The sequence below is a fragment of the Rhinoderma darwinii genome, chromosome 2, assembly GCF_050947455.1.
Source record: "Rhinoderma darwinii isolate aRhiDar2 chromosome 2, aRhiDar2.hap1, whole genome shotgun sequence".
Classification (NCBI taxonomy): Eukaryota; Metazoa; Chordata; class Amphibia; order Anura; family Rhinodermatidae; genus Rhinoderma; species Rhinoderma darwinii.
In genome coordinates this window covers 417,111,780-417,137,453 of record NC_134688.1, presented here as the reverse complement: position 1 = coordinate 417,137,453, position 25,674 = coordinate 417,111,780, and the positions used below count along the sequence as shown (strand labels likewise).

General features: G+C 38.9%; 1 protein-coding gene across 1 annotated transcript in view; it reads right to left on the bottom strand.

Moving 5' to 3' along the window:
• LOC142743460 (sialate:O-sulfotransferase 1-like) overlaps positions 1-25,674 on the bottom strand; it is a 159,127-nt gene that overhangs the window by 84,673 nt on the left and 48,780 nt on the right. Inside the window, exon 2 of the mRNA XM_075854242.1 lies at positions 14,315-15,021. Within this exon, the coding sequence (XP_075710357.1) occupies positions 14,315-14,744 (430 nt within the window). The 5' untranslated portion in view covers positions 14,745-15,021. The remainder of the gene's footprint in view (positions 1-14,314; positions 15,022-25,674) is intronic.

The following is a 25,674-nucleotide window of genomic DNA, read 5'->3' as shown; positions in this document are numbered from 1 at the left end:
ATAGCATACCAATCTTCCTGACCACTCAAAAATAGTTTTTTCTAGCCAGGAATTATGTGACAGGAGCCCAGCGCCAACAGCAGAAGGGAGGACTGGGCTCAGGGGAGTACAATTTAAAGATAGGCGCAGTTCCCAGAGGTCGTACCCACATCTAGCAAACCTTTATGGCATATCCTGTGGATATGCCAATGTCCGAGATAAAAAAAAGAATTTTAAATATTATTTTATCCCCTCCAGCACCTGCTTACTTTAATTTTGCCTCAGGTTATGACTATAATACGTACATTTAAAGCATTCATAACGGCTCCCCTAATGCTGATCTCCTTCAGTACAGTTAACATGTATGCAGTGGCGGATTATCATATGGGCGTTTCGGGCGGCCGCCCGGGGCCCGAGGCTCCCAGGGGGCCCATGGCAGCCCGAACCGCACATCATCTGCTAAATCTATTCAGCGCGCTAGCGCTGCTAAGTGCCGAAGATGAGGAGGAGCAGGGAATTGGCCGGGAAAGGGGTAGGACACGCCTCCCTGACAAGTGCGGGCCGCCGCCATTGAGTAACAGAACAGCGACGGACGGCTGTTCTGTTACTCCAAAGCAGCAGGAGGGAGAAGAGCCGGGCGGGCGGTCACCGGCGCTGAGGTCAGTATAGGCTTATCCTCCTGCCCAACTGGTTCCTGACCGCTGGCTGTATTTTTACGGCCAGCGGTCAGGGACGGGTCCTTAAAACCCGAGCCATAGACTTTCTACGGCTCGGGTTTTAACTTGCTGCCCGCGCGATCGGGCAGCTGAATGTCGGGTCTCCGGCTGTCAGTGACTGCCGGGGACCCTGAGGAGAAGATAGGAGCAGCTTTCGCTGCTTCTGTCTTCTCTGATCTCTTTTACACAGCGCTCAATGAACGCTGTGTAAAGGAATAGAGACAGCAGCAACGGCGCTGTCTCCATTCCTCCCGGTGATCATGTGACTGGTCACATGATCGCCGGGTGCCGTTAGTGGCAGACTGTTGCTGGGTCTTACTAGACCCAGCACAGCCCTATTAGTGACAATCGTCACTATGAGAGGGCTGATTTCCCCTGTAACTGGGGCTGCTGTGCAGCTCCAGTTACAGTGGAAAAGATGGTGTAAAACAAAGAAAAAAAATATATAAAGTTCCCCAAAGGTCTTTTTTGACCTTTGGGAGACAGACCATAGTAATAAAAAATAATAAAGTAAAGTGCAAAAAAAAATGTAATAATAAATACACACAAAATACCCACCCCAATAAAAACGTCGCCCTCCCCCCCCCCCCGCCAATCATTGTTGTAACGCTAGCGCTGACCCAATTACCCTAATATAGACATGTAATATATTAAAATTTACGGTAGACAATGACGATTACAAATAAAAGGTCTATTTTAGGGTAAAACTATGTTATTACCAAAAAAAAAAATAGCTGAAACGTAAAAAAGCTTATTTTTTTTACTATTATTTTCAAACTTTATGAATAAAAATTCTAAAATAGCAAAAAAGTTGTGTATAAAAACGCTAAAAAAACGAAACCTGCATTATCTACGGAAAAAACGTCGCAAAAATCACGTCGGTTTTATTTTTTTTTAATAAAAATGTGTGTTTGGGGCAACTTTGTAATTACGTTTTATTAAAAAATATTTTAACTTTTTGAGATACAGCTGCTTTGTATCCTGTATCCGTCAGGTCAGCAGGACTGACGGGATCAGTGAAACGGGCCCTGCGCTAAATTATAATCTTAAATGTGATAGATTTCAGGTGGATCCTGCGTGTCACTGATCCTGTCAGTCCTGCTGACCTGACGGATACAGGATACAAAGCAGCTGTATCTCAAAAAGTAAAAATATTTTTTAATAAAATCAATCAATCACACTGATACACACACATACTATATATATATTATATATATATATATATATATATATATATAATTATAATATAACGTTTTTAAATGTGTACATAGCATTGTGGCACTATATACAAGGGGGAGCGCTGTGAGGCACTATATACAAGGGGGAGCGCTGTGAGGCACTATATACAAGGGGGAGCGCTGTGTGGCACTATATACAAGGGGGAGCGCTGTGTGGCACTATATACAAGGGGGAGCGCTGTGTGGCACTATATACAAGGGGGAGCGCTGTGTAGTGCTATCCACAGTGGTATGTGTGTGCCGCTCTTTATATGGGGGGCTTTTTGGTGCTATTTACAAGAGGGGGAGGGCTGTATGGCACTATCTATAGGGGGCTGTGTGTAACGCTCTACGAGGGGGATGTGTGATATATAGAGGGGGCTGTGTATGGCGATATCTATGGGGGTGTGCAATATCTATGGGGGTGTGTAATATCTACAGGGGCTGTGTGTGGCACTATGTACAGGGGGCTGTGTGTATGTGGTGTTTTACAGTGTGTGGTATTATATTCAGGTGCGCAGTGTTTGGTGCTATTATATTTAGGGGCACAGTATGTGGCACCATGATAACTTTATTTTCGTTTATAGGTGTGGAAATGTTGGAAAAGTGAGGAGACGTCTGAGTGGCAAATTCTGCAGAAATGAGTCATGGCCGGGAGAAGTCGTCATGAGTGCTGGACCGGATGGAGAAGAAAAGAGGAAAAAAACTACTAGAATCTGAGACATCGTCACCTGTGAGTCACTAGATTTATAGAGAATCTGTCACCTCTCCTGACATGTTTATTATAGGAATCCTTGTATTTCACAAAAAGTCATTCTGCAGTCCAGGACTGATAGACAATTCCCCTTGTCAGGAGGTTGTGTCCCTGCACAGTGTGATCCTGTCAGTATGTAGGGACACCGCGCTGTGACAAGGGGAATCGTAACACTGTTAATGCTTGCCCAAAAAGGTAGTGTTAAAAATAGTTACGGTGAGGAAGGGGGGCCCAAGTTTGGGTAACAGCCCAGGGCCCATGGTCTACTTAATCCGCCACTGCATGTATGGCCAAGATACGGTGTTGAAACCTTCCCCACATCGAAGGCCAAAAATACTGCTGCTAACAGATTCATGATTTTCTTCATATGCTCTGGAGCTTGGCACCAGGACACCTGTTTCTTACAACAATTTCTCCCAATATTATATTTAATCCATTTGACAAGATTGCTGTAAAAACTTTTCAGTTTAGCATTTAACAAAGAAATAGGCTAATAGTTTTATATATGGATAGTGATGTCAGGGGCAATGTCCCGGGCAGAGCGCTACTATTAGAACTCTGCCTGGGGGTCTAAAACCATGTAAATGGCAGAGTAGGGAGCTACCTCCCTGCTCTGCCATAGGGTTCAATAGTATCTGCATCCTACGGACGCAGATAATATTGAATGTGGCGTGGCTGCAGCTGTTGTAGTCATAGCGGCTGCTAGTGGGACCACTGGGCATGCGGGGGCCCCTGACAGAGTGCGGCATGGCCGTGAGCCCCGTAGCAGCCGCTATGGCTGCTGCAGTGGTAGTTACGCTGCCTCCTAGACAGGGGCTACCTCTAGAAGCAGAATCCTGTCGGTAACACTTTAGCCGGGGATTCTACTCCAGGAAGAGCCATGATGGCGGCGTCAGCACCCGGCGGCCGAGTGGGCCCCAACACTTGCCCGGGAGCAGACGCTGGTCCTGCCTGTCTTTATCATATTCTCTTCAAGTGTTCACCATTTGCTGTTCTTTAAACATACCCTGTCAGCTTATCTCATCTTGGTGTAGAGCTCATATAGCTCCATACTCATATTCTTAAAAGCATATGAATTAATCAGACACACAGTTATTCCATATACAGTACTTCAGTATTTAAAAGAAAAAAAACTTCCCTGTGAACCCTTAATTACTACATTTGCCAGAAAATAAAATCCTTTCTTAAAAAGTGTAGCCAAGCCCCTTTGCTATTTTTGTGCCTCTGTGAGTAGCTACACATTTATCTTCCTCTTGGGTATAAAAGCAAAATATTTTTGGATTAGAGGCAGAGAAGAAAGGGATATAAGAGGGGAAAAAAAAACAACAAAACTAATACATCCTAGTCCTAGATGTCAAGAGTTACTGCTTGTCTCAAATATATTATCTCAATTAAAAAGCAAATCAAAACCAAACTGCTACGACTTACAGTGTACCTTTCTTTCCAGGTGACTTCTCAGAATAAACAGTCATATGTGTGTACATGAGGAAAAATTCTATTTCTGGCCATTATATGAACACAGAAGAGGAGAGCTCTTCTATCTCTATCTTTGTTCTTTAAATTTGGAGTAATATCAATTACTTTTGTAGGTCTTATTTAGAAAAAAAATGGTCAGAAACAGGAAAAAAATAACGTTTTACAAATTTTTTCATGCTCTTTTAAGGTAGTTTGTTCAATGAATAATATTTAACCAAAAAATTAATCCTCTAATTCCTCTGTATATAGAGATGCCAAATATGTGTAAGTAATAGTGTAACTTGTGACGTTGCTATATCATTGAGAACATAAACTCTATTTTCGTTTTAAATGTATCTTCCTCTCTTGAGGCCAGGATCACACACAGTTTTGATGCAGTTTTTGGGTCGATTTTTTTGAGCTAAACACAGAACTCAATTAAAAAAAAAAATGTGATGCATTAGTCTTTTCTTCATACCTTTTCTTCCTTTCAGATCCACTTCTGCCTTTGGCTCAAAAAACTGATTAAAAAACTGCACCTAATACTGAATCAAAATTGTGTGTTTGACCCTGGCCTAAAGGGATTATCCCACCACAACAGTTTATCACCTATCCACACCATATGTGATAAGTGTTTGATAGCTGGGTGTCCCAGAGAATGGGGGTCCCAAGTCTCCTGAATAAACGGAGCAGTGGCAGGTTCATTCAATCTCTATGGGACTGCCAGAAATAGCAGAGTACAGCGCTCGGCTATCTCTGGCAGTACCATAGAGAATTAATGGAGCGACAGTGCGCATGCGGGACAGCCGCTCCGTTCATTCATGGGACTCGGGACTCCCGTTCTCTTGATCAGTCGGGGTCCCAGTATTGGACACCCAGCAATCAATCAGCTATTCTGTGAAAAGGTGATAAGTTGTTGTGGGATAACCTCTTTAACTTTAGACGTAGCATCTCTACATGACAGATAATGATCCAAGTACATAAATTATTTTTCAAAGGCACAGACGTAGAAAGAACCGGAGGTAAAACAGACAAATATTAGTAGCCGGGGGTAATTATTTTATGTTTCAGGTATTGTACATTCTCCTCAGGCCAATGTAAAACAGGTTTGTCTGACACACAATGTTTAAAATTGGTATGTGGGTTCGGAGAAGTGCGCAATTACTTGTTAGAAGGGGGACTTTTGTTTGCTTTTCTTATCTTTCTTAACTTTTTTCTCATTTTAGTCATTTTCATTTGCTTATCTTATTTTTTTTTATTTTTACTATATTTATTTATTACAATTATTGCAATCCTGTTGCTGCAATAGCAAGCACATCCTAAGACTGGATTTACACATTGCAGTAAAAATGTTTTTTGGGTGTTCACCGTGGCAAAACCACAAAAATTGTGGCAAAATGGCGCTGGTTTGCCATGGTAATCATGCCTGGTCTCAACATGTCTAGCTCCACTTTTTTCCAGTCCTCAACTAATGCAATTAGGTTGCTAACCAGTTACCCAGCCGCAGCATTCCCAGGCTCAGGACACAAAGAGGGCAATTTATTAAGACTGGCATTCCATATGCAAGTCTTAATAGTAAGAAAAGTTAAACACATTTAAGAGGCGAAAGACTCTTAATACATTTGTTGCATGTTTCGGCCGGGAAGGGCAATTGTAGCGCAACGACTGCGGCTACATGCCATCCATTCCCCTACATCGCCAAAAAAACAAAACATATACTCATCTCAGCGCTATTCTTCTCTCTTCGGGCTTCCTCATCATTCCAGCGCCGCTCGTACAAGATGTTGATGCCAAGCAGCGTCAGGGCCTTATTCAACATTATCAGTGATGCATCGCACACAACGTCCTGACGCTGCTCGGCGTCATTATGTTGTATGATCAACACTGGAGTGACAAGGGTGCCGGAGGGGAGAAGAGGAGCAGAGAGGTGAGTATAATTTTTTTTTTCTAATTAATTTGTTTTTTTCTCATTTTTAAAGTCCAATGGGGGGGAGCGGTAGTCTAATCAGGGTTGTAGGCAAGGCATAGGCCTTTACCTTGCTATTCCCTATAGAGTGAAATCTTGGCTAGCTAGGAATAGATAACCACTATAACTTATGCCAGTTTTCTTGCCTAAATTATAATAAATTTGCCGGGTCCCCATGGCCAAATCCGCTTTCTCTGAGGCCACGCCCCTTTCAAAGTACGGGTAGCATTTTTTTTTCTTAGTGTTCTTCCAAACCATTGACATCCTGAAGAAATGTGGGCATGCAGACATTTCTAGATATAAGCAGAAGACCATGTTGGAATTATTTTTCCACCATAAAGAAATACTACGTGTGACAACCACGGTAACCTGTGATTTTACAGTGATCAAACGTCGTTGTGAAGCCCTAGCCTATGGGCTGTTAAAGATGTTTACCTACAACTGGAACTAAGAACGGGGCCCTGACGCAGATGTGAACGAAGCCTTAGTGATGTAACTAATTATAGCCCTAAACAACAGTAATATTTTTACCCCTCTGTGTTTCTGCAATAATAACTTTCTTTCTTCTTCTTCTTCTTCAATGTTGCTGTATTAGATCTTGTAGTTTGTAGTACAAGTTGTAGTTTTTATATGAATAATTTTGGGGTACATATAAAGGTTTTTAGGATTTATTTTCAAGGCGCTTATTGTGCGGAATAAATAACATGATAACTTTATTCTACAGGTCGTTATAATTACGACAATACTAAATGTAAATTATTTTTATTATTTTTTACAACTTTTTGACGATAAAAACACTTATTTTTTTACAGAATAATTTGTTTTTGTGTTGCCACATTCCAAGACCCGTACCAATTTTATTTTTCTGTCGAAGTAGCTTTATAAATGACTTGATTTTTGTTGAATGACTTGTCATTTTTATTGTTACCATTTTAAGGTACAGATGACTTTTCGATCACTTTTCATTCCTATTTTTGGGAGACAAGATGAAAAGAAAATAGATATTCTGTTTTCTTTTTATACGCCATTTACCAATGTGAGAAAAATATTTTTTTTATTTTATAGTAGGGGTCGTTACTGATGAGGATATACCAACTATGTGTTTTTTTTTATTTATTCTTTTTATTATTATTATTTTTTCAATAATAAAACCTAATAAGGGGATAAAAGGATTTTTTTATTTTTCTTTTTAAACATTTTATTTGACATATTTTGCTGGGTTCTGGAGTTAACAGCCTAATTAGGTGCAGAGGAGTGATTTAAAAAAAAGATATAACATGACAATCAGAAAGCAAGTAAGCTTTTTGATTCATAAGTGGAGTGATAACATGAACAAAACTTTATGTTACCCCTCCCCTGGTTTAATCTAAAGCTATACAGGGACAGGAGAAAGATCACAGATTTCCTGCACTCCTGCCAGCACATCCCCTTCTGGCTTCTCCTCTGCTCTTCATACAGGCAGAAGTGAGAGCTGAAGTGCAGCTCCTACTTGAAACTGCTATAGCTCGGGCTAGATCAGTGCTAGATTGGCGATCCTGCTCTTATTTTAAAGCCAAGACAAAATCAAGGTCTAGACTGAGCTAGGACCTTTAATAGGCTCCCTTTGCAGTCATACTTTGGATAATCACAGCTTGGCATAATCAGTAGGGAAGTTAAAGGGGTTATCCAGGGTTACAAACAGCTGAAAATGTGATAAAAAAAATAATATATCTATATATAGATATATCTATATATCAGTACTCAACTCTTATTTCCCCAGGCGATCCAGCGCTGACGATGCGCCGTTACTCCCATTCTTTGTTTACAAGCACCTAGCATGTGACCATTGTAGCCAATTACAGGGCTCAGCGGTCACATGCTGTATTCCTGGCATCATGGCTCCCATCGCTGAGGGGTACTGCCAGGAGTATGAAAATGTATTCATTACCTTCAACATTCATGCTCAGTCTGCCAAGAGCTTGAATATTTTCTTATGACATTTTGATTGTTTCATTTTGAAATATGCACAATATTAATTAAATTAAATATGCTAATTGCTGCCATTACAAAGGAATTGTAACAATTTACGACTTGACAGAAGACATAGTAAAATCTGTCTAAAATATGGAAAACCTAAAATGTAAAGATTAAATATTCCTAACTTCCTACTGAATATCAACAAGCAAATATCTTGAAAAGCGCGAGGAACTAATACAGAAAGTATATGGTAAAATGTTATAACTCTTAAAGGCTATGTACACTATGAAATCTTTTTTTTATATATATATAAAAATGTGTATCAGTGTGTTTGGTGCAACTTTCTAATTACTTTTTATTTCTTAAAAATTATTTTTACTTTTTGAGATCTAGCTGCTTTGTGTCCTGTATACAGAGCAGCTGTATCCTGCACTAAAACCTTAATTCGTCAGGTCAGCAGCACTGACGGTTTCAGTGTCAGCAGGTTCTGCGTGTCTGACACGCAGGATCCAGCTCTCATCGATCACATCTAAGTTATGAACTTAGATCTGATCGTTAATAGGTCGATCCTACATGTCTCTGCTGACACTGAACCCATCAGTGCTACTGACCCGACTGATGCAGTTTTCAGTGATAGATACAGCTGCCCTGTATACAGGATACAAAGCAGTTGTATCTCAAATAGTAAAAATATTTTTTTATAAAAACTAAGAAGGTTGCACCAAACACACTGTTTTTATAAGGTATACATAGCATTTGAATATACAAGAAAAATAACAGTCATTTGCTGAAACCGGACAACCCTTTTAAATCATTCTAGTTTTAGTTACTAAATAGTTCCCATGCCTGTATGTAGTCTATAATTTCTAAACTGTACATTTATGAGCCAAAGATATAGAAGCTGTCAATTAAGGGGTCCGCTCATAGTCTCTTATGATATAGTAAAAACCAACTATAACAGGTACCACTGATCAGTTAGGTTAGTAGTCATAGTAAAAGTGTTGCATAAAAAAACAGAGCATCTCGTGTGTGACATCCGATCTTTGTGCAAATAATTCAGATTCATAAACTAAAGTTTCATTAGACATTCCTACAGTCGGCCTTTAAGGCCCAGTTCACACGGAGTTTTCTTTTTACCTGGATTTTGATGCGGAAACCACATTGGAATCAGCGCCATAAAACATACGAAATCGCCTCCCGTTGATTTCAATGGGAGGCAGAAGTTTGTTTTTTTTTCCCGGGAGGCTTTTAGTCGCTCGCAAAAAAAAAAAAAAACAGCACGTCCTTTCTTCGGCACTCGTTTCCCGAGCGTTTTTTGCTGCGATTTTTGCCCGCGGTCCTCAATGGCCACGTGCGAATAATGTAGCAGAAACCACAGCTGAAAAGCGCGGGCAGGCCAAAAAGATTTTTTTCTGCCTGCAATAAACTCAGTGTGAAGAGGGCCATAGGCTATTTAGTCTCGTGCTAATTCAAAACTGTACTTCCAAAAAGGTACATAACGTTAAACCTCATGTACAAGGCACAACCATTTGAATAAACCCTGTATGGTGGAACATGGATTCCCTATATTTCCACCTTATGTTACCGTAGGCATTCTAGGTGCCACTGTAGGGCACCTCAGTACAGCACCTTATTACAGAGGTATGTAGGGGAGAATACCTCTGTAATATGGCAACGGATGGAACATCCATATGTCCCCATAAGGAATCAGAAACATGCGGAAGAACAGTATGAGCCCTTAAATTTCTATGCGTGCTGTATTAGAGCTCTGTACGACTCTGAACTTGCATAGAGCCATAATACAGTTGTGTACATGATGTCTGACTCTCAACAGATTGTTGCAAATTGTAGATAAACCTTGAGAAAAAGGAATATCTAAAATTAGCTTGACAAAATTTAGAAAAAGAGACAGAAAGTATCACAGAGTGATCGAATAGCAACAAAACCAATTCCCCTAGTAGATAAGAAAAATGTATCTAACAATATATCCAGCAGAGCATTGAAACGCTACTTTAACAAACTGAATATGGCAGAAATGTCGTTTTAACAAAAATGTCAAATGAACCATAGCAGTACTGCTTTAAAAACTAAATGGCGCTTAAATTGATATAAACTGATAACTGTTTTACAATCTGTCTTTCTATTACACCCAATGGTTCACATCAAACTGTTATTGGTTGTAGATTTTGTGTATGAAAGAAAAACAGAATGTACTATATAGACTAATAAAGATTTGATTCAGGATATACAGGAACAAGACATAGGACTCCACAGCAAAATCATATAAAACGTTGGGCACCCTGATGTACAAAAACGACATTATCCCAAAACAAGATCTGCTCCTTTTCCAAGAAACATCTGAAAAGGGAGATATCAATTGTGTTATGGTCAGTGATGCTTTTTTTCAAAACGCAGGATGCTCTGTATGTGGCGTTTTGTCCCACATTTTTCCTATAAGCTTCTCTATAGGACTTCAAGAACACTGGAAAAAAGAATGTACGAAATTAGACTAAATGAAAAACACCACCAAAATGCCATAAAAAAAGTGTTTTTTTATGCAGTTTGAAATTAACCCAAAAAATGTGTATGAAGGAAGCCTTAGACCGGATTTAAAAAATCTCATGTCCACGCTGCAGAAAAAAAATGCAGCGTAAACTTTAATAAATTGACCTGCGGTGCGGAATTTAATTCCGCAGCATGTCAATTTATGCTGCGTTTTTGTTGATTTTCTATTGCATGTGTTCCCCATTGAATTCAATGGGGATGCAAAACCCGCAACAGAAAGCCAAGTGTTGTGACTTTTGCGGTGTATTCGCAGCAATTACACAGCAAAAATCGCAAATACGGGGGAAAAAAACAATCATACTTACCCATTACGCCACCCTTCTTCCTGCAGTCCGGCCTCCCGGGATGACGTTGCATCCTATGTGACCACTGCAGCCAATCATAGACTGCAGTGCCACATGGCCTGCAACGTCATCAAGGGAGGCCGGAGCGGACATCAGAGGATGGAGGGGGTAAGTTTGAACGGCTTTAATCCGCAGCGGATATTCCATTTGAAAAACCGCGGTACAGTTTTCGGACGGAATGTACTGCAGGTTCCAGGTTGGATACGCTGCATGGTTTTTACGCAGCGTATCCATCACGTGGGAACCCGGCCTAAAGGTGCATAAACTGTTCCATGACCCATGGTATCTATTTTAGTATACAATTATTGCAATATTCTAAAATGCTAAAATGGACTATTACAATAGACCTTGAGATTTTTTTAGTGGTACAAATCACATAATTGTGTCAAATTGCACATTTTCTATTGAATACAATAGAAAAAAATTATACTATTCCAGGAGCGAAATGTAGAGAAAAACTTAAACTTTTGTACATTTCACCTTATCTAGTAATATTTCTGTGCCAAACACACACTTAGGGCACATTCCCACGTGGTGGAATTGCTGTGGACAGTCCGCAGTGGAATGCTCCAGCGGCCGGTTTTTACATTTGTTTCTATACATTTTTAGGAAACTGTGTTCAGACGTTGCGGAAAACTCCGCTGTGGACCATAGGCTGCGGTGCGGAGAAGAAGCGGAATTTCACTGCGTATTTCAGCCTTTGCAATGCAAAAATTGAAATCTAAGGCAAGTCCGCTGTGTTTTCTGCAAAGTCTGAATTCCCTGTCAAATATGCAAATGTTGGTGCAGATTCATTGCGTAATTGCCCCAAATCTGCACCAACATTTGCAGCGGAAAAACTCTGCCACGTCTGAACGTGCCCTTAGGCTGGATTCACACGAGTATGTTCGGTCCAAAAGGACGGAACGTATTTCGGCCGCAAGTCCCGGACCGTACACACTGCAGGGAGCCGGGCTCCTAGCATCATAGTTATCTACGACACTAGGAGTCACTGCCTCGCTGCAGGACAACTGTCCCGTACTGTAATCATGATTTCAGTACGGGACAGTAGTTCCACGGAGAGGCAGCGACTCCTAGTGTCGTACATAACTATGATGCTAGGAGCCCGGCTCCCTGCAGTGTGTTCGGTCCGGGACTTGCGGCCAAAATACGTTCCGTCCTTTACGGACCGAACATGCTCGTGTGAACCCAGTCTTAAATGTTACTAATGGTTTTGTTGAAGTAGTTTATTCAAATAACAAATATCACTTGGGTCGCTTATTAATGGATTTGGTGAAATTTTCCTTTATATCTTATACACATGGTTGCATGAGCTGTACGGTATATTTAGTACCAAAGATGGAAATAGTTTGGCTTTTTATAGGGGAAAGGTTTTCCTGATCTCCCAGGACAGCAACTGAATCCATCCTTGACACTAAATATACAACTTATGCACGTAGCCATAATACAGCCATGTGCATGAGCTGGTAAAGATATACTATAAGGGTATGTTCCCAGGGGCCAGATACGCTGCAGATTTTCTGCAAGGGGGGATTAATTTGCGGAAAATCCGCAGAATTTACAGTAGCAGCAGAGTGGATGAGATTTAACAAAATAATAAAGTCTCATCCACACAATGCAGCTAAAATCCACAGCATGTCAATTTCTACTGTGGACTCTGAGCAGAGATGCTGCGTTTTTTTCCCCCATATCCTTGTATGGGTGAAAATAAAACCTTTTGAAAATTTTGCAAGCTGTGTTTTGCAATTAAAGCCGCAGTTACATTGCGTTTCTGCACCTATGCACTATTTGCTGTAGATTTTTGTGACTGATTTAACTGCGAATTTCAGAGATCTCGCTACAGATTTTGCATTGCAATGTATCCAACCTGTCGGAACATACCCTAACAAATAAGGACATAAAACAAGGTTATAGGATTACTCCGCATTGTAGTTGGCAATGACAAAAATCTCATTTAATTAAAAGATAAACATTATTTTTTACTATTAAAAAAAGAATAGCTTTTGCATTCATTGACCAGGAATTAAACAATGAAGAGTTAGAGGAAAAAAAAGTGTTCTTGTGTATCACAGCTAACTTTGGAAAATGGCCACAAGACATAATTTCAAAACAAAAAAAGACAAAGTAGAAAGCTCAGTTGGAAAAGGACCAACAGCAACCCGTAGCTGAATGTGTATTTGATCCAAAATCATACATTTAACCTGTCTTTTCATCTAAGAGAGGAAAGACAAAATGTTATTATGAATAAATAAGAAAATCTCACAGCCAGTAGACAGCAGATAGGTGGAGGTTGGATCAATTACTGGGTGGGCAGACTGGCCCCACAGAGATCTTTTATGACATCTTGGGGAACATAATATGTATAAACAAAACGATTCCAAAATAAAAGTACATATAATAGGAAAAATACAAATAAAGAAAAAATTTAATAAAAACAAACATACACAGTTTGCGTCAACCCAAACCGTCGCCATAGCCACACCGTAGACTATACATACAGTATTATAGATCAGAATAACCTAAACTAAATAGGGGACCCAGTCTAATGCTTTGTTTTAGTGTGAATTTGAAAATATTATAAGTAATGACATTATATATATTTATATATATATATATACACACACATATACATACATACACATACACACAGTGGATGTAAAAAGTCTACACACTCCTGTTAAAATGCCAGGTTTTTGTCATGTTACAAAATCAGTCCAAAACGAATAATTTCCGAACATTTTCCATCTTTAATGTAAACCATAATCTGTACAATTCCATTATTTGCCAACCAGTATTAGGCTTAATTTCAGTAGCGCCGCTATCCCGGATCAATAACTGGTCCGAAGATAGCGATGCCTCTTGCTATGTGCGGCACGCTCTATCTGATGATCTTGGTCACCTAGTGAGAGTCACTGTCAGATGTTGCACTACAGTACAGTGATGCTGGTTACTAGGTGACGAAGATCACCAGACAGAGCAAGCCTCACCAGGCCTCTCCCCTGTTAATAAGTTTTCTAAGTAATAGACCGGCGCGGCCGCGCGGGAGATGGAGGGCGCCCCCTCCCAACCTGTGCACTTTCGGCAACTCACAGATCGGTTCCCCTTTCTTAACATATGTTATCGATGGCATCAATAACATATGTGAAGGAGGGGGGCCCGATCTGGGAGTTGCCGAAAGTGCACAGGGAGCTAAGGGGACCCCCTCCGTCTGCCGCATGGCCGTACCGATCTATGTGCCAATCCATGTGCACATCGTTTAGGGCAGCTGAGCGGGCCCCCACCCCTTCTGGGCCCTGTGCAGCCGAACAAGCTGCACCGTTGATATTTCCGCCCCTGTGCTAAAATAAACATATTTGACTTACCTTTATTTACAGGTGTGTGCTTCTGTAGTTTTGATGCAGGGTCCTGACCAGTTTCTTGATCCTTTACAAAATTATGAAACCATCTTCTTCTCAGCTGCCTGAACTCTGAATTTCGTGAAATCAGCCAAACTGGCTGGTCAAGTAAAGCATTAGTTTGCGGTTTCCCCTGAATATTTCCACCTGCTAATTCCTTTGTATTCCAGTATGAGGGTCGAAACATTCTTTGTTCCAGATACCGATCAAGAGGCACCAAACCATCAATTCCAGAGCCCTGCACACTAGAAGTTCCTCGGTTATTTTGCTGGATCACCAAGTAAGATCTTTGTAAAAGTAGAAGACTTCCAGCCATTAAGTAAGCAATAGTGAGAAAAAAGAGAAAAAACTGGGCCCGCCTTAGAAATTTCTGTAGACTAAAAAAAGGTTTGGCCATGCCCTCTCCCAAAAACTAAGGTATCAAAAAAAAAAAAAAAAAACACAAGCAGAAAAAAAAGAAACCAATAATGGGGGCTGTTATCCCCCAATTGTTTCAATTAATTTTCTTAAATTATATCCTTTATAAAATTCAATTCATGTCCATTCAAAGTTCCCATAAAACATGACCACATTTTAGCTATGTATGGCAACTCTTTTGTAAATTCTGTTCAATTGTTTCAAAGGTCTGCTCCATAATATTGGCTTTTTTATATGTTGAAAGTCTTGCACAATGCCTGAAAAAAATGTTAAATGAAATCATTATTAGTATCTTCACATTTTCACTATATACGCTGTCATAGGCTAAATTTAGAGCTACGCATTTATATACAAATTGATAAGTAACAGAAGTCTATATACTGTACATTTAAGGGGGTTGTATCATAAAGAAAAACCCTATCCATATGCCCTATTAGGCCGGGTTCCCACTTAGCGTTTCCTCAACAAGCATTCTGTGCAGAAATTCTGCAGCATTTACAGTAGCAGCAAAGTAGATGAAATTCAGAAAATCTCATGCCCACACTGCGGAAAAAAAATGCAGTGTAAACGTTAATAAATTGACCTGCGGTGCGGAATTAAATTCCGCAGCATGTCAATTTATGCTGCCTTTGTCGGTTTTCCGTTGCAGGTTTTACCCATTGAGTTCAATGGGAATGCATAACCCGCAACAGAAAGTATTGCGACTTTTGTGGCGTATTCACAAAGATTACGTCGCAAAAATAACTACTGAAAAAAATCATACTTTCCCAGAACGCCCCCCTTCTTCCTGCAGTCCGGCATCCTGGGATGACGGTTGATCCCATGTGACCGCTGCAGCCAGTCACAGGCTGCAGCGTCACATGGCCTGCAACGTCATCCCTGGAGGCCGGACTACGTGCAGAGAAGTGGGAGGGGGTAAGTATGAAAGTTTTTTCTGCTGCGTAAATTCCGCTCGAACAACCACCACACAATGTGGTGCGATTTTTTGGACAGCATGTACTGCGGGTTCCAGGTAAAATACGCTGCATGATTTTTACGCAGCGTATCCAACCGATGGGAGCCCGGCTTTATGGTGTATGAACATAATAGATCGACATCTTTAAAAGGTATTACATAGAGCCTATTTGACTCCTCAAAAACTACGTAACATATTCCCAGGTTATGTGAATAAGTGCATTAAGGGGTGAGGTGAAATAGGTACTATGTTACACATGTGGGGGCGTTTCCAGTGGTGCAAGAATTTTTAAGTAAAATTGCAGATGTAATCTGGAATATATTTAAAGGCTATGTTGTGGTTTTTTTTCATGATAAAAATGTCTCAGTGTTTAGTGCAACTTTCTAAATACATTTTATTAAAAAATCTTTCCACTTTTTGAAATACACCTTTGTATCCTGTGTACAGAGCAGCTGTATCTTGTGCTTAACTCTGAATCCGTCAGTTGAGCGGGACTGATGAGTTCAGTGTCATCAGATGTTGCATGTCGATCGAGCTGTTATCAATCACATCACAAGTTCATAACTTAGATGTCATTGATAACAGGCGGATCCTGCATGTCAGACACACAGCACCCGCTGTTACTGAACCCGTTAGTGCCGCTCACCTGACGGATACAGATTTCAGTGCTAGATACAGCTGCTCTGTATACATGATGCACAGCAGCTGTATCTCAAAAAGTAAACATAATTTTTAATAAAAAAGTCATTGGTAAGTTGCACCAAACACCCTGATACCCATTTTTTTTATTTAAAAAAAATTCAAAAAGGTGTACATAGCCTTTAAGGATAAGATTAAGCCAACACGTTTAGCTTTTGGCTAAACATATACTACTTTAGTACATCATGAAGGTGTATTTAGCAAAAAAAATGGAAAAACAGTAAACAATATTAGATAGTATGCAAGGATGATAGTGAGAATATAGAGGCCTTTCGATTTGATAGAAGGGAGAGACTACAGAAAAGATGGAGTCCCTGGTTTAGTTTTATAAACAATAGAGAGAGTAGAATATGTAATGGCAGAAGACGGGGCATTCAACATGATTATATGCATGTCCCAAAAAGTGTTGTGCGTAATTGAAGAATTAAATCAATTAAACAAAAACTTTTTGAATTATTGCATGACAGTTTAAAGGAATTTAATTGCGTAAGTAATATTTGGTTGCTGAGCTAATGATTTGCCAATATGTTTTTATTAAGCTTTGTTAATTACCAAACCACTAAAAATGTTTAATATATATATATATATATATATATATATATATATATATAATTCAAAAATGGCGACAGCACTCTGCGAAAGCTAGTGTCACCTAAACACTATATATAAATATGCATTGCTGCTGAATCAACTTACAAGAGTGAGGTTCTTAGCGCACCTTTTGATCAAATTGTGTGAGCCCACCTGTCACGACAAGGCGACCTTAGATGGCATTAGTGTTCGCAGAGTGCTGTCGCCATTTTTGGATATTGTATTATTTGCAGTCTCAGGCTTCCTTGCACCAGTATACACGTTTTGTTGGAGTGTGCTGATCAAATTTTATGGTCTCTTATATATTGCATATATCTGGGGTTGACTGCCTCCATTGTTGTTCTTGCACTCCTCCAATTCTGCCCTGGGTGATTTTAATTAGTTTAATGCTGGTTCCTTCCATCCCCAGGTATATGTAGGCTTAGTCCCAGTTCCGGGGATACGAGCAGCGTAGGGACCCACCTTAGAGTTTGCCTTGTCGTGACATGTGAGTTCACGCAATTTGATCAAAATGTGCGCTAAGAACCTCACTATTGTAAGTAGATTCAGCAGCAATGCATATTTATTTATAGTGTTTAGGTTAGGTGGCATTAGTGTTCGCAGAGCGCTATTGTCATTTTTTGGCTATTGAATTGTTTGCAGTCTTAGGCTATGTTCACATCTGCGTCAGGGCTCCGTTCCGTCAGAGATTTCCATCGGAACGGAGCCCTGATTGACACAAATTCAAACCATAGGTTTCCGCTTTCATCACAATTGATTAAAATGGTGACGGATCATGTGCCAATGGTTTCCGTTTGTCTCCATTGTGCAAGGGTTCCGTCATTATGACTGGACGAATACCGTAGTCGACTACGCAGCCCTTCCTGCATACACGTTTTGTTTGATTTTGTTGGAATGTGCTGATCAAATTTTTTTGTCTCATATAATATATACATATATATATATATATGTATGTATATATACATATATATGTATGTATGTATGTATGTATGTATGTGTATATATATATATATATATATATATATATATATATAAATACAGGGACTGTTCAACACAAGTGATCGTTTTATGAAAATTATTATAAATTTATAAAGACTAGCGCTTAAACCAATGTCTCCTTCTACAGGAGATTTTGTTCAAGTTTATATAGAATTATTAAGATATTAAATTTCGAGGTACAGACAACTATTTCCTAACAATTATGATGACAAAGTATCATAGTAACATATGTATAGCTCCTAATATAATAATTCTTAAATTAGATGACTGAACAAAAAGTGTAGGTTTTGCCTGTTTTATGTAAATTAAATTTAAATACATGGAAATAAATGGAAACTTAGAACATTAAAAGTATAGACGCAAGAGCTTGGCTATCCCTACTTTTGGGGGAAATCAATTCCATAATCAATAGCACTTGCTTCTAGGAATAGATGATTGCTATAAACATCATAAATACCCTCAACTCAGTTGGCGCAGCTAACTGGAACATCTGCAAAACTGTATCTCAGCTTAACCAACATACTGTATCTTTGTATGTTACTTATAGTAAATATCGTCAGAATGTACTTTTTATTTCTTTTACTTACCTTTTATGTTTTCTTTCTTTATTTTATTTTCTTCTAGTATACATTATTCTGTTCTAATAAGGCCCGTTGACACCATGTCATAGGTCATTAGGAATCTCACTTCACTATAATGTCATGTTTGATCTCTACATCGTATATTTTATATATGTATTCTGGAAGAATATAGAATAGCTATGATGTTGTTGATGTACGTCATGTATTACAAGGTACCAGTACTGTAAGGCTGTGTTCACATCAGCGTTGGTTTCCGTTGCAGCTTTCCGTCAGAGGAACCCATGAATGGAAAAGCAAACGAAACCAAAGCTTCTGTTTGCATTACCATTGATTTCAATAGTAATGATTCTGTTGCAACTGGTTTCCATTTGTCTCCCCGTTCTGTAAGGTTTACATTTTTTTAGCGTTAACAATAGCGCAGTCGTCAACGACTTTGGTTTTCGTTTGCCTTTCCGTTCATGGGTTCCTCAACGCTGATGTGAACAGGCCCTTAGACTTTACACGACTGCACTTGTTGTGTGTTTACGTAAAACTTCAATAAGAATCTTATTGACTTAAAAATCATAATCGCATATCTAGATACATGTGCTTTCTTTTATTAGTAAAAAATAAAATAAAAAGGTTCTAGGGGGATACATCTAAAGTTTGACAATGGGCCAAAGTTTGTAATATAAACATAATTTTATCTCTAATATTTAAAGAAACTTATTCATTGTAGAATAAAATATTGGTTCCAATGTTATCACTGAGTAGTTTGTTATCTGCATTTTTATTTAGGAAAGATTGAGCTTTAATAACATTACGCTAGGGAACATATTTGATGTATTTAACAACATTCCTTACTAAACAATGTATCTTGCCAATAGTGAGTTTTTATAGTATTGTGACAGGAGTAGAAAGTTTTGCTTTAATCAGTGCAGTATTTTCAAATCTCTCTGGTCATGTCTGTATCTAAATATTTGTAATCCCCATAAAATCACAAAGCTGGGGCATCTTTTCTTAGAACTCTGATGTGCTATCCCTCCTAGAAATGTATGTATACACTGACAACTGGATGTTACCATTTTCCTCATCAATGGGACGTGTTCCTATACAGTTGGAGACTGAGAACACTGATTGGACAGTGTCAGACTCAACCCCAACTGATAGAACCCAGTTGTCAATTTATTCATACATTCGCAGGAGGAACAACAGAGGTACTGTACAATGCAGAGTTCTAAAAAAAAAAAAAAGAATCTTAATTTTATGGGGAGTTCAAGTATCTACTAAAACAGATATATCAGGAGAGGTGATAGGTCATATTTAACATGACACCAGGTGATTTCATGTTTCAGTAAATCAATAATTAGAATGTGTTTTAACTGTGGGAAATTATCAAGACATGACTCGTTTTTCCTCTGTCTCAAATTGACAACAATCTTGATTAGTTGTCCATAAATGAACCCTTCACAATAGGCATCTTCAAGTCATTATCAATTCAATCTTCAACATACTAGAATGTGGGAAGCCTGTTGGCTTTTTAAAACGTCAGTTTCTGGAGATTAATTTTTGATCTTTATAGCATACTAGAGATCAGATCTTCCCATGCCAAACCAGCAGCATAAATACCGTTGAAGAGTATGGCAATGTCTACTGAGAGTACTGTTTAAATACATCAGTTTGAATACTATGCTTCTTCTAAAACCATTCTAGAACTGCTTGCTACACTGAATGACCCCTCAACACAGGCAATGAACAATGGATGGCACATTTGCAGACGCTGTTGTATCTAACACTGGGGTTTCTGAACTTTTCTTTAAACAGATGATAATGTTTAAGAAAGCAGTTCTTCAAATGTTCTTCAATCCTCCATTTATAGGTTTAGATGTAATTAAATGTAGAATATCCTTGAAATTCCCACCTTTATTTTGCAAACAACAATGAGCCATATTGACTAATGCTGTCTATTAGTAAGACAGTGTAATCTTAGACCAGGCATGCATGAAATGCGGCAAATTTATCACAGTGATGCATGCTGCATGATAATGTTGACACATCTTGCATGACTTGAAAAGACACTTTTATTTTCCTTATACCACCTTTCATCTGGCTTATTTTGTCCCAGAATTTTGAGCCCGTTTTTGGCCCATTTGTGTCGCACATTGGTGAATTTTAAGCCAATCCTCCTTTCCAACAAGCCACACCCTCCATTGGAACACATTTAAAAAGTGTCTAATGAGATGCAAATATCAAAATAACTTCAACCTGTGCCAAACGACACCAATTTGTGCCAAAGTTTGGCACATTTTTAAACACTTTCTAGGCCCAAACACCGTAGTAAGTCTGCCCCAATATATTTAAATCCTTGGACTCCATCACCATTATCACATTGGCAAAGAAACAGAAATGGTTTACTGATAAATACTGTTGGGTTCTTTTTCAACACTTTTTCATCAGTTTGATAAAGATGAATATTCTGCAGGCTCCTCAACTAGTCTTTGAAAAATCTAGCAGGAAAAACAGGGATCCTTCCCTGCTTGGTTCTCAGCTTGTTTGGATAGACCGTCACTAGTGTCCAAGCTTAGCTAACGGGGTGGATTTGTTCCTGCCTGGTCTACATTGCAAACATACAGATGTAGCCATCTTTATCTTGACTTTTAAACGCATTAAATACACAGTGTCAAGAAACATTAACTTGACTTTCGTAATGGTTTTTGTTGTGTTATATCACGCTGCAACAAGTTATCAGAGTCAAGATAAGAATTACTACAACCGTAGCAATGGGGACAGCTTTGCTGCAGTAAACTACGACTCAATCAGAAAAGACGGACTATGCTTTACCAAACATAGTGCTATTGCACTGAATTGAGGGAAAGAGTAACACAAAAGGTATGCCTTTAGGGCAATTTAGGTGTGAAGGATGGTTTATTTGCTTATATTCTCTGTATGAAATTACATTGTGAATTATCAAGCAGGATGCCGGATTACTAAAATATGTATTATGTGAAAGTGATTATAATAGTGTTTAAATGATTTACTTTTGTGCAGCAGCCATCTTGTCTGGAGTTCCCATCTTGGTTCTTTTGTAGTGAATAGGAAAGTCATTGTTCCTTTAATACAAGTAATGTTGATTTCGTATGTTTTATCTTTGACCTTGGCTCCCATACAAAGTTTGTAGAGAAAGAACAGGGAGTGAGAAGGGAGGGCCAAAATATGTGTGTGAAGAGAGTCTCCCCCATCTCCACGAGAATATTCTGTCCAAGAGAGATAAGGCCACCTGCAAACCTAATGTGTGAAGAATTATAATGATGTATCTGGGATGTATTTTATTGTATGCTTTGTACTGAATAACAAATATTGTCACATTGTCTCTGATTGGTTAACCTCAAGCCTACACCCCTTCTGAATTTCAGTATTACAGTTTGAACTTGGAAATAAATCCTTCAGAGAAGTATTTTGAGCATATCAGAAGCGTCTGTGTGTTTTCTTCTCCTCTCTCGATATATATCGGTGAAATATCCTAATTAGGATACTGAATAATGGGGTCTGGCCTGAGAGTCTGTTTGGACTCGTATAAATTTCAGTCTAATATATTTTGAGCCATTGATTTCCACATCATAGGGAAGCCTGTGTACTTTTTTTTAGCTTTGGATTGTGATCGAAGAATAGACTTGGATGAAGAAGATATCATTATCACCCTTTTTTCCCGATTTACCCTATTTATGTTTATGTTAACAATCAGTCTATACAGTACTCAGATATTGTAGAATTTAAGTTTCAGGGGTCAGAGATAAATAAACTAAATTGCTCCCTTGGATAACCTAGAATTCATAAATATATGCTTATCTAAATGAATGCAAAAAAAATATATATACTTAGGACCCTTTCACATCACTTTTTTGCCTGCAGGCTGCAACGTATAGGCATATAGTAGGATATGTTGACTAAACACCCCGGGTAAAGTGGCACCTGAAGCGCTGTGCCCGGGAAGCTCCTGACGTCACTGTTCACATATGGACAGTAATGTCAGGAGCTACAAAGCCGGAGTTTACCTGGCCAGAGCATCGCAAGCGCTAATACATTGGTTCAGTCCCCATACAGTTGCTTTCAGAACATCCACTGCTTAATGAGGGAGATGGGCTGCTGACAATGATTTTCAGGGTATAAAAATATATATATATACATCAGCCGACGAACACTCGTTCGTCTGACCATTGACGCGTGTAAATGGCCCTTTACTCACTTACTCAAGTCTCATTTGCTATAATATTTATGTGCCAATTACTTGATAATCCTTTTTCACTGGAGGTTTAGTACCCTGTGCTTTATAATCATTATGTCCTGCTGTACTAGAAATCAGCTCTCCATGAACGGACTTCCTGGACTTGTGTTTACACAAAGTAGCCAATCTGAGGAGGGCGAGCTGCAGTTGGGTAGGAGAGAGCAACAGCCTGAACCAATGATGAGGCAGGAGGTGGATCTCAGACTACCTCAGACTCAGATACTGTAATTAAACTGAAGTCACAGATCACAGCTCTGCCCTAAGAGAACTGTGGTAAACAGCTGCCAAAGTACAGGCACAGGGGAAAATAAAAAGCAGGTAAAAATTACCTATAGGTTCTGAGTTATATGTCATTTCTATGCTTTCAGATGGAGGTAACTTTATGTATTATTTAAACTAAAGGCAATCTGAACAGTTGTTGGTGCTACTTCTCCTATGCATGTTATTCTGTTTTATGTTCTTTGAAAAGTACAGTAAAAAATTGTGTAGTACCGTGTTAGCCAGAGACAATATGAAATGTTAAATACTTTTGTGTCAAAAAAGACAAAAGTATAATAGGTATGATACCTTTATTGGCTAACCATAAAAGTTCTATATGCAAGCTTTCAGAGCACAGAGGCCCCTTCTTCCGAAGAAGAAGAAGAAGGGGCCTCTGTGCTCTGAAAGCTTGCATATAGAACTTTTATGGTTAGCCAATAAAGGTATCATACCTATTATACTTTTGTCTTTTTTGACACAAAAGTATTTAACATTTCATATGTTCTTTGAAAGAAGGACTTAAACATTTCTACACAACTAGTCAGTAGAACATAAAGCCTTTTTCCCGTGATTAATCATTATAAGTGTATTAACAGAAGCTTAGCTACTGAAATCTAAAGAAGTGTTCTTCCAATCACGTAATGGAAATCTCTAGCTACATTCGGTAAAGAAAACACAACTGTAAACATTGATGTTTTAAAAAAGGAGTGGATAACTTCGATTAATCGGCTCTGGATGTGTACGCATCTGTCTTCATTAGTAAATCTACAGCTTATTTTAAATTATTTGGACCGGGTAATGTTTTCTTTTCAAGTTTGCTTTGCTGAGACTGTTAGCATATCTGTTCCTCACAGGGATAGAATTGTCCAAGCAAAAAAGAGCGTCTTTGTGCTCGAGGGAACCTTTCACCTCTTGTTGCAAATAAAAGCCGGCATCATGCCCGGGGTGACTGGGTCCCCTCCCTACATCCAACTCAATTCCCTTTTTGTGAAACTGTGAAAGCTTAGAGGGAGATTTTTCAACATAAATGCAGTGGAGAAAATGGTTCCAGCTTTTGTGTAGCTCATAGGGGGCTCCTCTGTCTGTAGGCTGCAAAGAGGCTATTCATTTCATCCAGAACAAGAGCACCACAGATAACGAAAGGCTGCTTTTTTGGGCTTGAAAGCAAGGTGTATTTGTTCATGTCAGCGATAGGATATTTAATGTGATATATCTCTAGCTGAAACGGTGAAAAAAAGAATGTATTGTGAACTAGAGAAATGTAACATTGGCTGCATGGGAGGACAGTAAACAAATGCTACATTTACAAAATCAAAAACTCATAGTCGTAGAATAAAACACACATGGACAGAAAAGTAATAATAAAATAATACGGGCAAATATAATCACCATTTTTTTTTTCATCTGGTAAGGCGGAATTACTAGTAATGTTGAATAGGTACAGTGATGTGCAACCCAGTCCCCCGTGTGCCCCTGAGGTCTGTCATAATATCAAACTTAGTTATTCTTTTTTTTATAATAAAATATGAGAACAGTAACATTTTAGGTCACTTTAAACTTGGCCATTTTGGGCCAGGGAAAGCCTTGGGATGGGTCAGCAGGAGACGTTCTGTCTTGTATTCAAGGTTTGAAGGGGTTGTGCAAGATTAGGAAAAGGCACAGGTTTTGTTTAAGAAACAGTGCCATGTCTGTTCATAAACTGGATTTACGTGAATGGGGCTGAGATGCAATAGCAGATATAGTACATGGATTAGTGTTGTGCTGTTCAAGAAAAATAACAGACTCCCCTGTGCTGATCGTTCCCCTTTTTACACGGGGCAATTATCGTCAATGAGCGTTATATTAACGCTCTTCTGCCCGATAATCGTCCTGTGTAAAACCCCCTTAAGGCATGTCTAGCCTTAAAGATTTTCCTGTTTCTTTAACTGTATTGTACTATGCATGCACATCTGACATTCTCTAGAATGAAGTACAGAGACCTATACATTTGAACACCAGGGGGTGCTTTTACAAGCAGATAATTGCTAAATTACTGCGAGGAAACAATACTTTACAAAGTTACTCTAAAATTTATACTGAGTTTATATATTGCCATTTCTATCCCTTCAACTCCCAGTCTGTATGCAGTTTGAACAGATTCTCATAAAATTATTACATATTGCAACTAGGTTATCTTGGATGAAATGTTGTATGAGGCTAAGAAGGAAAATAGAAATATACATAGTACATACACTATATGGACAAAAGTATTGAGACACCAATGCATTTTACAGTACCACGATCAAAATTAGTGATCAATTTCTTTCACAAATGTTTGTACAGGCGACTGCATGGCGAGGTGCTTGATTTTATACACCTGTGGCAATGGGACTGAATGAAACACCTGAATCAATTATTACGAGGTGTGTTCCAATACTTTTGTCCATATAGTGTATTATTACATGTACATAGCAGCAAAATACATAATAGGCTGGATTCACATACTGTTTTCACTGCGTTTTTTTTTTTGTTTTTTTTGGTAAGAACAGTGTGGCCAGATGTTATTTAAAGTCTATTGTAAATGACT